Source organism: Cavia porcellus, unplaced genomic scaffold (assembly GCF_034190915.1).
Source record: "Cavia porcellus strain 051 isolate PalLab524CR breed Dunkin Hartley unplaced genomic scaffold, mCavPor4.1 scaffold_32, whole genome shotgun sequence".
In the NCBI taxonomy this organism is placed as follows: domain Eukaryota; kingdom Metazoa; phylum Chordata; class Mammalia; order Rodentia; family Caviidae; genus Cavia; species Cavia porcellus.
In genome coordinates, this window is record NW_026947515.1 from 30,921,139 (window position 1) to 30,935,910 (window position 14,772).

The following is a 14,772-nucleotide window of genomic DNA, read 5'->3' on the forward strand; positions in this document are numbered from 1 at the left end:
TACAAATGTAGGAATATGATTTTAAGAAACTCGCTGTTATCTGACATGACAGGCCAGACATGGTCAGGATACCAACTGCTACAGAAGGAAGGTGTTAGATAATTGAGGTCCAGCCTTACACCCTAAAGCTTTTAATTTTGAATTTTAGAGCAAGTGGACCTACAACGTATGCTTTGCTGTCTTAAACAGAAGAGCCTGTCCTTCCTTTATGTTCACATCCAGTCCCCTCCCCAGGCTGTCTGCAGTCCCAGCACAAGGCCTGGGGAGTGCGTGGCTGTGATCCAGCAGTAGAGCGGTCCTCAGGGGCTGGACACAGTGTGGACGGTGTGAGGAGACCACTGAGATGGCGCAGCACCTGGCTCAGGCTGGGCCTCAGTGGAGGGTGAGCCCCAAGACGGGCTTGCTGACGGGGGAGTTACAGAGCAGACACCCCAATCCACCTCCCTTCCTCCTCCCCCAACCACACAGAAGGCCTGCCCTGGGAGGAGCAGGATAGGGCTGGGCCTGAGAAGAATGGGTGGTCACCTCCACCCTGCAGCTCCTCTCCTCCACCGTACCTGCCCCTTCCCTTTCCCGGTTTCTCGACTTTGCCCCTGGGTTTACTCATTACATCGTGTTTCTAAGATACTTTGAGACAGGGTCTTGCTAAGTCGCTCCACTGCTCAGGCTGCCCTCAAATTTGAAGTTCTCCTGCCTCAGCCTCCTGAGTAGCTGGAATTATAGGCCAGTGCCACAGATCTTTCCAAACAGTGTTAGAATCTACACACTGTGAATTACCGTACTGGAGACTCACCATGGGACAGTGCTGTCTGAGTGGTCACAGTTCTCAGCTCCACAATAAAAGACTTCCTGTCCTTTGCCTGCCTTGTATGTCTGACCCATCCAGCTCTGCATTGGCACTCTGTTCTGGTTCACTGTGGACTGTCCTAGCCTGTGAGGACCCTGGGGTGGGGAGAGGTTCCTTCCTGAAATGACCCTGATGGCAGCCACACCTGAAATACCTCCCCAAGACATTTCCAGTTGTCTGTTCAAAAAGGCTCCCACCTGTGTATTCACAATGCCTTAATGATAATTTACTTTCTCAGTATTTAGGTATCCATGTTAAGAATATTATTTATTATTTTAGAATTTAGTATGCCCATCATGTGTTGCAACAGATGTATTAAATACGCCTGTCTGGCTGGTGGTCTTACAAAGTCCCAGCTTTGTTTTGGCTGGGACTTGTATTTGAACATCCCCAAAGAAAATTATGCTAGGGCTTATTTTCGGGGACAAGGGCTTGGGTCCAAGGGCTCTGGGTTCAGCCTGTGTACTACACACACACACACACACACACACACACAAACCAAATAAAACAAAACAAACGGCAGAAAACCCTCAGTAAGTAAGTGTGCTTTAACCCTGATCTCTTTCCCTGGGCTCGCTCTTGCATCATGAAGATGGGGGATGGGATGTCCGTGCCACTGCGCGCGTGCAGGTGCCCCTGGACGCCGTCCATGTGTCTTGAAGCCAGTTTCTCTGTGGCCAGCACCCCACCCTGGGTGGGATTGGTCTCTGCTGTCACAGTCCCCAGAGCCACCACTATCTCTCATAGACACAAGCGCGTGGTCAGCGCTGTCGTTGACGCTGCCCCTAAGTCCCAGCCTTGCCTGGAGTGTGTGGGAACCTAGTCAGGCCCCAGGCTTCCCAGAGGAAGCTAAGGCCCCCGCTAAATCCTGTGCTGAGAAGTGTGGGTAAAGAGCAGGGCTGTCTAAATCCATGTCCCCATGGCTCTGCGAGTGGTGTGTGAGGTGGGTCTACATGTGCCCAGACCGTGCAGGCAGGCCGTGTGGACATGGGGGATACCCCTTCTGTGTGGTTCCCTCTCCTCTTCCAGAGCAGCTGGGACCAGGGTTGGGGTCCCACTCCCCGGGGTAAGCAGGGCTGGGGCAGGAGAGCAGACGCGGGCCCAGGCCTAGGGAGCTCTGTGGACGGGGCCAGCTGTCACCAGCAGCAGAGGCACGCGCGTCAGTGGAGCGCGCACCGGGAGCGCGCACCCGAGGGCCGCCCCTGGGTCCAACAGCCGCCTCGGTCCCTGTCTCTGCACCCCGCGCTCCTGCGGCCCTGTCACTGTTCCCACTCCCCAAGACCCGCGCCCCAGGACCCGCTGCCTTTGTCGCCGTCCCCAAGTCCCGGTACCCTGAGCTCGAGCTAATGGAGCAGCTGCTGCGCACCGAGCTGCGCACTGCGACCCTGCGGGCCTTTGGGAGCCCCGGGGCGGGATACATCAGCCAGGGCCACGCCTACGACACAGACGCAGGACCAGTGTTTGTGAAGGTCAACCACAAGACGCAGGTGTGAGGTGGTGACGGGGGAGGGGGCGTCAGGCGAGCCGCCGTGAGGCCGGAGATTATTTTTGCTGCAGTGTGCTTCTTGGGATCCTACGGTTTTGTTTTTGCTTTGTTTTGTTTGCGGTACTGACGATTGAACCCAGCCTTTGTTTTTGATTTTAAGACAAGGTCTCAACTAAGTCGTTCACTTGACCAGGATGGGCTCAAACTTCTCATCTTCCTGCCTCAAACTCTGAGAACCTTGGGGTGCAGCGCGTGCTATCACCCCTGCGCCAGCAGGCTGTTTTCATATTTGTGCATGGGTGGAGGCAAGGCCCTGGGCTACTTCTGTGCTTTGCTGGGCTCAGCTCCAGTAGCAGTCCTCCGCAGCAGGTGGGAGAGACAGGAATGCTCGCCCTGTCATCTAACGACACCAGGGATGCTTACCCCACCCCCGTTCCTGGGCCCACTTACCTCGGTCCTGTTCAAGGCTGTGTCAGTTTAAGTGTCAGTTTAAGCACTGACACAAATAAAGGAAGCCAGCCTTACCCTGAGAGAGCAGACCAGCTGCTGACCCAGAATCTATGTGGGCAAAGCAGGCCCTGTGGCCTGTGGGCAGAGGGCCTGGTCCAGGTGGGCAGTTGTCCAGCAGTGGAGGGGGGTGGTTGCTGGCCGTGGAGGAGGAAAGAAGCCCAGAGTGGTAGTCTCCAGTGTCCTGGCTGCACTGCCATCGGGATGAGTCACAGTGCAGTGGGGTTGGGGTCATCCTGCCCTGGGTTCCTGGCATTGTTGCCTAGGGAATCATGAAAGCACCTGATTTCAGACTAGAATCTAGTCCCAGCTGACTGCTCCACCTTTATGCCTAGATGTGGGAGCAAGTGATGTAAGTAGCCTGAATCTTTTTTTTTTGAGATGGGGTCTTGCTCTGTAGCTAAGGCAGGTCTCATACTCACAGCGATTCTCCTGCCTCAGCCTCCTGTGTGCTGGGATACAGTCTGAATCTTGTGTGTTGTCTGCTTCCATAGTTTGGAGGTTCATCCTGGGAGTCTGGCTAGGATCCAGGGGTGCCTTCCCACCTCAAGGATATTTGGCACTACTTCACAACTCCGAGGCAGGTTGGCAGGTTGAGGATGCTGTGCCTGATTTTCCCCTGGGGTACTTTGAGTTAATGAGTGGAGTTCTTTTCCTGCATGGTAGTAGATGCTCTGGTCTCATCCACAAGCTTTACTTTGTTTTGCGATTCAATATGTAGGAGTCTTCACAAACCACATTCATAAATGCATGTCTTTCACCAAAGCATCATCGAAGGTGAGAGTTCACCTAATCTAAAATTGGGATATTTGTGCCAGTGCTCCAGAAAACTAGTGTGCATGTTTCTTACCAGTTGGTTAGAGCTTTATTTGCTCAGTTTAGGTAGAAATCCTGGTTAGGCAAAATGTGGCTCTTTTACTGTTAAAATAGCACTGAGCTGTGGATGCCAGCAGCCGTCAGCTCATGGCGACAGTGGCCCTCTATTACTCACTCTGCTGACAGCTGAACCAAGCACTGCCAGAAGGCCTCAGTAACTCTTCTACAGCCAGGGATGCCAGCACCTGGCAGTTCTCTGCTGCTTTCTCTGTTTTCTGGCTCCTAGGGACCATCAGTGTTACCAGCCTGGGCTGTGGACCACTCTTGGTGCCAGTGCCCTTTGTTGTTATCAATTCAAGCTGTTCTATTTAAGATGGAAATCATGAGTAGGCAAGAAGATGCCATGTGGAGGAGTCTCTGTTAGGACTTCAGGGACTGACCTGAGCACGGTATAAGGGAAGAGAAAGATGGGCTTGCCATGTCAGGTTTTCTGTTTAGTTTTGCTAGGGGAAGGTCTGCTCAGGAATCTAACCAAGGTTGGACAGAGTTATCCGGAAGTGCTTCAGGGTGGAGACATTGTAACTAAAGCCTGCTACAGCCAAAGCAGATGCCTCCAGGAGCAGCTGTGAAGGCTCTGATATCCTGGGATGGTTCTGAGGTGTTCAGGGAAGCCTTGGAAGAAAGAAAAAATAAAAAGTTCGTCTTGGAGAGCATCAAGCCCTTCTTTTCTGTCTCAGGAAGATCCTGGGTCCTAGTGGAGGCTTTGGAGGGAAAAGGATGTATCTCTCTTTTTCAGTTCTCTGGCATGGCCTAGCAGACACCTCAGCTCAGCCTTCCCTAATCAGAACTTGTGTCCTGTTACTTCTTCTGTGCCCTGTCCACTTTACTAGGGAGCAGTGCGGAAGTGGGCATCAGGAGAACTATTGGTTAGCTCTACCTGGTACCCTCTGGCTTGGCCTCTCACTGCCATAGCATAGCACATAGCACAGCACAATTGCTGTAAGGCACATTGTCCTGCCCCACAATCCCCTGTACACCCCTCCCCCGGAGGCTGAGGCCTCCCAGGGCTTGTGATTCCCACATGGTGTCTTTTATCAAGAGTCACAAGTAGCTTGGCCTGGCTGGCAGGGTACCCCATTGGAGTGGGAGTTTGCAGAGCTGACCTGTTCATGTAGCTTTCTGGACGCAGGCCCGGCAGATGTTTGAGGGGGAGATGGCGAGCTTGGAGGCTCTGCGCAGCACAGGCCTGGTGCGCGTACCTCGACCTATAAAAGTCATTGATCTGCCAAAAGGTGGGGCCGCCTTTGTGATGGAACATTTGAAGATGAAGAGTCTGAACAGGTGAGTGGGAGTGAACAAGGGGCACACGCGTGTACATACGTGGAGAGACACACAATGCTGGATACACATGTATGTCCCACATAGAGACACACAGATTGAGAGGGACCCACACAAGGGTCCACACAGACACATACAGGGGGAAAGAGTCTGGGAAAGAGACAGAGGGCAAAAGTGACAGAGAGAGGGACACAAAGAGATGGGAAGCAACCCTGCTGAGCTGTCTGCTCAATGGCCTGGTCCCAGAAGCCTCTCTTTTCCTTTTTCTTTTCTTTTGTTCCAGGACTCCTAACCCTAACCCTAACTTTGAGTGCCCAAACTGCACCCCAAAACCAATTATTTATTGCAGAGTGCCAACCAATTATTTATTGCAATTAAATCTAAACGCTGGTGCTGGGCCGCTCTGCATGCCCACTGCAGCACATGGGCCATAGGTTTGTCTCCATGGACTGGGCCCTTCACACGAAGCTGCACTCCTACTCCTTTTTCATGTATTTATTTTTTAAGACAGGGTCTAAGGTGCCCAGGCGGGGCTTAAGTCTGTGACCCTCCTGCTTCAGTCTCCTGAGTAGATGGGATTACAGGTGTGTGTGCCCCCTGGGTCCAGCACTAGGGACCGTTTTTTTTTTTGTTTTGTTTTTTGCTTTTTTTTTTTTTACTAGGGACCATTTTTACAGAGCACAAATGGCTGCTGCTTTGGTCTAGCTCTTGTGAAGCTGTATAGAATGAGCATGTCTGTACTCACCCCTTGCTTTGTGCTTTACCAGGCACCAATGTCAGCTCTGTTTTGGGCTGAAGGAAGCTGATCTCATAGCTGTCTGGAGTCTTGCATTTTTAAACATTAAAGTCATGCATAATTGTATAAAATGTGCAAAGTGTAAACTTGGGTAGAGAAGACATCTGGCTTCCAGCAATTTGTCAGCAAGATTCAAGTGGTCCCTGAATCATCATCTTGTTTTCCTGCTCCTGGTTGCATTTGTTTGCAGAGCAGGGAGCTGCTCTTCCCTCTACTCTGCCTTGCCAGGCTCTCTGAGCCATCTGCAGAGACCTGCTGCTGGCTTCTTGCCTGACTTTGCCATTTTGTTCTTTGGAAAGGGTCTGGGTGTTCATTCTCTACTTTTTAAAGAATGGAGAGTAGCTTTGAAGATCTTTATAATGGAACACTCAGGGTGCTGATGATTTGTTTGTAGCTTTAATTGGCTGCATTTCTTTTGTCCTCAGGCAGGCATCAAAGCTTGGGGAGCAAATGGCAGATTTGCACCTTTACAATCAGAAGCTCAGAGAGAAGCTGAAAGAGAAGGAAAACACTGTGGGTGCGTTCAGATTGGCCTGTCCCCAGCTCTGACCCTGTGGCTCCTCTGACTTCAGCCCACCTATTTCTCGGTAGCATTTCAACCCTAGGTTGAGCAGCACACATCCCCCTCTATCCCGTATTATGGAAACAAGATTTTTAAGAATTTGCATGGAGCTGATAAACCAGTGGGATTGGCTCATGGAGCTTCAAGGCCTACCCTGTGGGCCACCTGCCCCAAGCAGTGTCTGGGCAGGTCTGTATTTCAGCTCTTCATCATAACCCCAGGGGAGCTCCTCCTCAAGCTGCTGTGTTCTTGAGCTGCCCAGGCCCACACTGGTGCTGTATGAGGTCTGGCATTCCAGAAGACGCAAGCAACGCTCAGCACAACGTCTCTTTGATAGGTTGCAGAGCTGAGGATGCTGGGTGCCAATATGTGTCTAAGTTCGGCTTCCACACTGTGACATTCTGTGGCTTCATCCAGCAAGTGAGTACCTGCTGAGGACATCCCTGCTTAACTGGTGCCTGGTTCCTGATACTCTGTGCTTTCCACAGGACCCCTAGTGGGACAGACTTCCGGTGACCAGTAAGCTTGGCCACTAGATTTCTGAAGGCAGATGGGAATGTGGCACAAGGGCAGGAGGTGGGGGGGTCCGCTGAGCTGAGCTCGGAGGGCCTGGGGAGAGGGGCAGTTGGGAATCACTCTGTGTGTTGGGAGTGGCATGGTGGATAGGGGATGGAGTTCTTGGCAGGGAACTGAGCACTAGCTCAGATTAGCAGCAGCACAGCCAGGAGGACCCCAGAACCTGGGTAAACCTGTCCACCTTCTTTGAGCCGCAAGAGTGTCCTGCGCAGGCCAAGTTCTGGACTTTTTACTGCTGGGAGTTCAGAGGAGTCCTGGAAGGCACTGCAGCCATTGCTGGCCACATAGAAGTGTGGGCTTTTTAGACATGTAGAGCACCAACTGAGCCATGTGGGGATTGCCAGGCTGGTCAGCTGTGGCAACTGACACACTTTATGCCCTACTGATGGGAGGTACTGTTCCAAGCATTTTGCATGGCTCAGCTCACCAGCAGCCACAGCTAGCAACGATGTGAGTGATGTTATGCATCTGCCTTAGAGTTGAGGAAACCAATGCCCAGGGCCAAGGGATACCCCTGACCAGGCAGCTGGACAGTAGAGGACCAGCCTCACAGTGTGGGTCATTGCTCTTGCATGATCCTACCCTTCTGTTAGGATAAGGCGCAGGTGGCAGCTGCCCATGGAAGCCCAGGGGGTGGCTAAACCTTTCTGTGGGTGTGCCGACCACAGGCCCTCTGCAGAGGTGGAGGGACTGGGTGCTGGTCCTGACTTCCTGCTTCTAGCTTGGAAGCTGTGCCTTTTGGGACTTGTCCTCTCCAGCAGGAGGACAGAGCTGAGGCACTGGGAGCCCAGGCAGACAAATGGGGAATGTCACAGGGGTAGATTCAGTTTGAGGGTCTCACTGTCATGCTGTGGTGAGGGGCATCTCATCCTGCCCTTGAAGTATCTGTAGCACTAGGGGGTGAGTCCAGTGCCAAGTGACCACCGTGCCCAGCCCATAGGGCTTCTACAGGAGGAGTTCTGACCAAGTCTCTCAGATTGCCTACTAGGGGCTGAGTGCTCTCCAAAGTTCCCTCCTGGGGGATTCCCTGGGTGACCTCAAATAACATTAGCCTGTGTTCTCCACTGAGGTGTAGCTGCCCAAATCTCTCTATTTAAAGTGTACAGTTGGTACTCACGTACCATGAACCACTCGGCCACAGTCCTATGAGAGCAGGATCGCCTGCTTCACTGGCTGGTGATCTCCTTCTCCCTCCCACTCTTGCTCCCAGACAGCTGCTGATCCTTTGTGTTTATGGAATTCAGTAAAAGGGCAGACACAAAGCATGTTGTTTTTGTCTGGCCCCTTTCACTTACCGTAAATATTCTGAAACTCTTGCATATAGAAAAGTCCACGTCATGATACACACATGGATTTCCATTTTCTCGTGAACTCTTCATGTCATTTTCCTTAAACAAAAGGGTAAGATTCATTGGGATTGCAATGAATCTATGCATCAATTATTGCATAATTAACCTATGCAATAATTAATTAATTTGGGAACATTATCATATTAATAATAGATAATTCTTATATATAAAAATGTTACATTCCCTCCATTTACTTAGGTTTTCTGCAGTTTCTCTTAGCATTGTTTCAGGTTTTTTTGGTCTAAATTGCTAAGTTGTCCAGGCTGGGCTTCAACTTTTGATCCTTCTGCATCAGTTTTGGCGACACGTCTTTTCACATCTGTTGTCACATTTATCCCTAAATATTTCATGTTTTGTGATGCTATGGAAATGACTTTTCAAAACAAATTAATTATTTGCTTGTAATCTCAGCAATTGGAAGGCTGGGACAGGAGGATTGTTGTCCCTGCCAACCTGGGCTACAAAGTGAGTCCAAGGCCAGCCTGAACTGCACAAGGAAATCCTATCTCAAAAGGACAAAAAAAAGAGAAGTATCAGGGCTTGTTTTGGGGGACGCAGCCAGTCTATAGAAACATAATTAATATTTAAAAGTTGATTTTTGTATACTTACCTTGTATCCTGCAACCTTGTTAATTTTACTTAGTTCTGGTGCTTTTTTTAGACCCATACTTGTGTGTGTGTGTGTGTGTGTTTGTGTGCGTGTGTGTGTGTGTGTGTGTGTGCATAGAAGTGGGGTTAAGCACTGAATGCAGGGCCTCATGCATACCAGGCATGTGCTCCCCAGCCTAGATTTAAAAAAAATTTTTGTCAGATTTTCTGCATACATGATGACATTTACTATTAAAGACAGTTTTACTTCATTCTTTCCAATTCATATACCTTCAATTAATTTTCCTTGAGCCTTTGGTACAGTGTTCCACAGAAGTAGTAAAGTGGACATCTGACTTTTTTCATTTTAGGGGGAAAGGATTCATTCTTCTACCATTAAATCAGAGCTTAGCAGGAGGTTTTTCTTAGGTGTTACTTAACTAAAGAACTTCCCTTCTATTCCTAGTTTTCTGGGAGTTCTTGTCAAGAATGCTTGTTTGATTTTTGTCAACTGCTTTTCCTTCATCTCTTGTGGTAATCATATGACTTTTCTTTTTTGAGTTTAATATGGGTGAATTATATCATTTAAGAAATATTCCTCCTGGTTATGCTGCATTATTTTTGTTATACAATTGTTGGATTCTATTCAATGAACTTCTGCTTTAGAATGTCTGTGTTTATGCTTAGAGATATTCCTCTGTAGTTTTCTTATAGTGTCTTTGGTTGTGGTTTAAGAGTAATGCTGGCCAAAAGGATGAGATGAGATATATTCTTCATCACTTTTCTGGAAGTTTACATAAAATTGGTATTTTTTTCTTTAAATATTTGTTGAGTTCACAGTGAAGCCATCTATATCTAGAATTTTCTTTATGGGAAGATGTAAACTACAAATCCAACTTCTTTAATAGATGTAGAGCTATTAAATTGTTGTTGTCGTTATTATTATTACTGTTGTTTCAGAGTATAGGGTGTTGAATCCAGGACCATCCCGTTGAGCCACCTCCTACCCATAATTATTTTTTAAATTTTGAGATAGGTTCTTTCTATTTTGCTAAGTGGCACTGGCTGGACTCAGACTTTCAATCCTCTTGTCACAAGCTCCAAGAGTGCAGGGTTTATGGGGTAAATCACCATACCCAGCCACATTGTTTCTTTTTTTTTTTTTTTTTTGTCTTTTTCCGTTTTATCGGTACCAGGGATCGAACTCACGACTGCCTGCTTGCAAGGCAGGCGCTTATGCTGCTGAGCTAAATCCCCACCCCCACATTATTTATTTTTGACAGAGCTTTGCTAGTGTCTTTCTAGGAATTTATCAATTTGATCTAAATTGTCAAATCTCTGCACAAGTTTTTAAAATATTTTTAAATTATCCTTTTAAATCTGTATACTGTGTATTGATGTCACTTCTTTCATTCCTAATACTGGCAATGTATCTTCTGTCTTTTTATCTTAGTCAGTCTGGCTAAAAGTTTATCAGTTATACTGAACTTCTCATAGAACCACATTTTTGTACACAGATTTTGTCTCTTGTTTCTTTGTTTTCTGTTTCATTAATATCCAATACGTTTCCTGAGTGCTGGGATTACAGGTGTGTATCTCTCTACCTGGTGAGTTCTTTTCTAATGTTAGTTTTCAAATACTTGGGTATTTCCTAGAGGTCTTTCTATTGATAATATAATTCTATGTTGGTTATACAGTATACTCTGAAGTTATATATAGGACTAAATTTCCTTTTCAGTTATTTTTAGGGTCCAGAACATGATCTATCTTGGTAAATGCTCCATATCCACCTGAAACATACAGCTCTTGTTGGCTAGAGTGTCCTATAAATGCTAACCAGTTCCAGTTAAATGATAGTATTGAAATCTGCATGCTTTTTCTGCCTATTTTTCTATCTATTATTGAAAGATAATCTCCAACCTTCTTTAATTTTAGGGCTGCCATATAAAATACTACAGAGTTGGTGGGTTAATTTCTCACATTTCTAAAGTCTGGGCAGTGTAAGTTCAAGGTTGCAGCCCATTAGAGACTTTGTGTAGCCCCCAATCTAAAACAAATGTATGGCAAAGGCTTAAATAAGAGACAAGTAGTATAGTTTTGGGGAATCCAGGAAGAAGAAAACTCTCTGGGAGTAAATACAAACACTCTTCAGGATCACTGTATTTATTGGGTTTTCACAGTTTAGGGGGTGCAAGAAGAGGGCATGTCAGAGGCAAAAGCCTGCAAAAATGACCAGGGCCTTGCGAAACAAAGAGACTAAGTATTACCAATTAAGAGAATGTTTGATCTCTAAGGTTAAAAATTTTCCTGCTCTAGAATTTCACAGCACTATGAATATGAGGCTTTCCAACACAGCCAGCGGTCCCTTCTGTCAGCAATTTAAGCCTTGTACAGTCTGGACTCTGATAGTGGCCCATGGCCCATTTGATGCTGAGTGAGGGCCTATTTCCTGGCCGGCAAGATGGTCACATTCATAGATTTTCTTAATGTGTGTGCATATGTGAGGAGACAGAAAAATCTTCCATCTTCCTTTTTATAAGGCTCCTAATCCTGCCAGATTAGGACTTCACTCTTATCTCAATTAACCCTGACTGCCTCCTGAAGCTCTTATCTCTAAAGAGAATCACTTTGGGGGTTAGGTGTAGAAGACCACCTGGCTGGCTCTCCTTAAATACACAGCAATTATCTCCATTTTTTTTTTTGGTCTTTTTCCTTTTTATCGGTACCAGGGATCGAACTCACGACTGCCTGCTTGCAAGGCAGGCGCTTATGCTGCTGAGCTAAATCCCCAGCCCAATTATCTCCATTTTGGCTAAACCTGTCCCTGTCTCCAAGTACTGATATGTACAGGGCTGGCTACATTATTTCCTTTGCTCTTCAATTGGTGCTAAGCAATGTAAATAGGGCTAGCTGAGGTACTGATGTGTAATCTTTGAAGCCAGATGACAGTCCTGTTTCCTTGCCTCAGTGTCTCCCGTTAAATGGTAGAGTGCAATGGGATGGCAGAGCCACACAGTTCCAGAGCTATCAACTGGGTTTGAGTCTTGAGATAAAAAACTATGATTTCCCAGGGCAGAAAGGTTTGCACATTAGAACTGAAGCACCAGCTTTCTAAACATTAAAGATTGGTCTTTCTGCATACCCTTCTCTCTGCATATTGAGAGTTGTTTTCAGGCCTCCTACCTAGTTCAGCTCATAGTACTCATGTAATTCCCACCATTCTCACAGTCACTCATCCTTTAGCCACTCCCTTCTTCATGGATAAAATCTGGGGTAGACTCTGGGTCGAGGCCTTTGTTCCATGAACCCTCCTCATCTGGGTTGGACATTGGGTACCCTTAACTATAAAATAGGGTCTTTATTCTCATCATGGGTTGCACTGGAGGTAATAGATTGAAATTAACTCACCAGAACTGCAATAATATTTCCATGGGATTACAAAACTAAACTTCCTGGACTGCGATGAGGATGGGAAAAGGGACCTTTTTTGTCAGAATTTCAACATATGGATTCCGCAGCAGGACAGAACTCAGCTATAGTGGGCCATAATTGTGGACTGATCTATTTTTCCTTGTAATTGTCAGTTTTATTTTCATGTATTTTTTAAACTTTGTTATTAGAAGCATAAATGTTTAGGATTAGTATGTCCTCTTCCTCAGTTGACCTCTTTTCATTGTGACTGTTTCACTTGGTGATACTGCTTGCTCTGAAATCAGCTTTTTTATATTAATATAGCTACTCTAGCTTTTGACTAGTTTTAGGGTTTTTTCCCTTTATTTTTTTTGAGATAGGTTTTCACTGTGTAGCTCAGGCTGGCTTTGAACTCACTTTGTAGCCCAGGCTGGCCTTGAACTCTTGGGGATCCTCTTGCTTTTGCCTCCCACATGCTGGGATGACAGGCGTGTGCACTGTGCCCAGCTTGACTAGTTTTAGCAATGGTACAACTTTTCAATCCTTTTAATCTACTTTTGTATATAAAGTACATTTCTGCCCACAATTTAGAGTTGGCTTTTGCTTTATTTTTCTAATCTCTTAACCTCTGTCACTTAATTAGAAATTTATTTCTGATCATTTGCATTTAATGTGCATACTGATGTGTTTGGGTCTGAGTCTATCATCTTACTCTTATTTACTTGCTCCTTTTTGTCTTGTTTCCTTTTTATCTTCCTTGTTTTGGGGTATTTTATGATTAATTTATTTTCTCTACTGGCTTGCTAGGTATATTTTGCCCTGTCCTCTAGTGCTTACTATGGGGTCAGACAGGTTGGCTCTGAGTTGCAGCACTGGCCTCTTGTTCCTCAGGTGAATGACTGGCAGGATGACTGGCCGACCTTCTTCACCAGGCATCGGCTACAAGCACAGCTGGACCTCATTGAGAAGGACTACGCTGACCGGGAGGCAAGAGAACTCTGGTCTAAGCTACAGGTGGGCACAGCTGCTGCTTCTCTGGAAATAGGCTGTGCTGGCACATCCCACAACATTCATGGGGTTCTTATCCCTGGAGTAGAGCTGGTCCACTTAGGGACACATAATGACCCAGTTACTCCACAGTTGCAGTTCTAGTTGTTGGATAACCAGATGTTTCAGCTGAAGTTTTTCTCAGGTGCTGGGATCATGAGTGGTGGCCTCCACTACACTTTGTCTCATTACGAGTGACACCTGCCCACTCTTCTCACTTCTTCCTTTGCTAAAACATGAATGTGTCAACTGTAGTGAAGAGGTAGGTCCCAGAATGAGTGGTTTTAAATTATAACACTCAACAGATTAGGCACAGAATTTGTGTGTTGATGCAAGGTGCACAGGCATCAGTGGAATTTTGTTAGTGAAATAACTAGCAGGATATAAGAGGTGGGAAACATACTGTATGTGCAGTGAAATAGATGGTAGATTGGCTTTTAGGTTCAAAACTGGCTCGTGTTCTGCAGGATGATAAAATAACTTCTCAGGTTCTTTCTTGCGTGAAGTTATTAATCAGTCCATACAGTTTCTAAATGAAGTTGGGGTAAAAGGCAAGCTGGACAAGTCACACCCGTCTAGCCAGGCGCCCTGACCGCTGGGGCTGGTAAACAGTGCTGGGGCTAAATGCTGAGCCAGCTGATGGCTGTCTTTGCTTATTGTCACTCATAGCAAGGTGCTTGAGTCCCAAGGTAATTCTGTGCAACACCTGCCTTTCCAGGTAAAGATTCCAGACATGTTCCATGGCCTGGAGATTGTGCCCGCCCTGCTCCATGGGGACCTCTGGGCAGGAAATGTGGCTGAGAACAACGAGGAGCCCATAGTATACGACCCGGCTTGCTTTTATGGCCATTCCGAGTTTGAACTGGCGATCTCTCTGATGTTTGGGGGGTTCCCCAAGTCTTTTTTCACTGCCTACCACAAGAAACTCCCCAAGGCCCCGGGCTTCGACCGGCGGCAGCTGCTGTACCAGCTCTTCAACTACTTGAACCACTGGAATCACTTCGGGTTGGAATACCGGAGGCCGTCCCTGGGGACCATGCACAAGCTGCTCACCTAATAAAGTTGCTGCATGCCATGTCACTCTCTTCTGTCCCCCCATGGCACTGGCTCCCTCATGGCTGGGGCAGATAGGGGGCTGGTGACCACCTGTGGGGCAGATCACACCGGCAGGGCATCCAGAGGAAGGGCAGCAGGGACCTGGATCTGGGAACAGGCCCTGCACCCATTGCTGCACCACGCAGGACTGGCTGCCTCAGTGTGGGGTCACCTGTGCAGTATGTGCAGAGTTGTGACCCTGGGGGAAGTCCTCCAGCCTGAGTCACCATGGCCTAACCCGTGAAGAACAGTTGTTTATGGGACCTCTGGCTCCTATGGGGAACAGTTAGGCCTGCCCATTTGACCAGATCCCTTTCTCCCCTAGCAGGGTCCCTAGCAGCTTCTTTTCATGAG

General features: G+C 47.4%; 1 protein-coding gene across 3 annotated transcripts; it reads left to right on the top strand.

Moving 5' to 3' along the window:
• The first annotated feature begins 2,010 nt into the window (after positions 1-2,010).
• Positions 2,011-14,398, top strand: Fn3k (fructosamine 3 kinase). 3 transcript variants are annotated; one of them, XM_003464917.5, is made up of 6 exons: positions 2,011-2,334; positions 4,846-4,997; positions 6,216-6,307; positions 6,690-6,772; positions 13,168-13,290; positions 14,042-14,398. In XM_003464917.5, exons 1-6 carry the CDS (start codon positions 2,194-2,196, stop codon positions 14,378-14,380), a joined length of 930 nt encoding a protein of 309 aa, XP_003464965.1. In that variant the 5' UTR covers positions 2,011-2,193; the 3' UTR covers positions 14,381-14,398. The 3 variants fall into 3 exon arrangements, with proteins under 3 accessions (XP_003464965.1, XP_023418699.1, XP_063098422.1); XM_023562931.2 differs by lacking the exon at positions 2,011-2,334 and adding an exon at positions 2,374-2,702; XM_063242352.1 differs by lacking the exon at positions 2,011-2,334 and adding an exon at positions 2,712-2,942.
• The last annotated feature ends 374 nt before the right edge of the window (positions 14,399-14,772 follow it).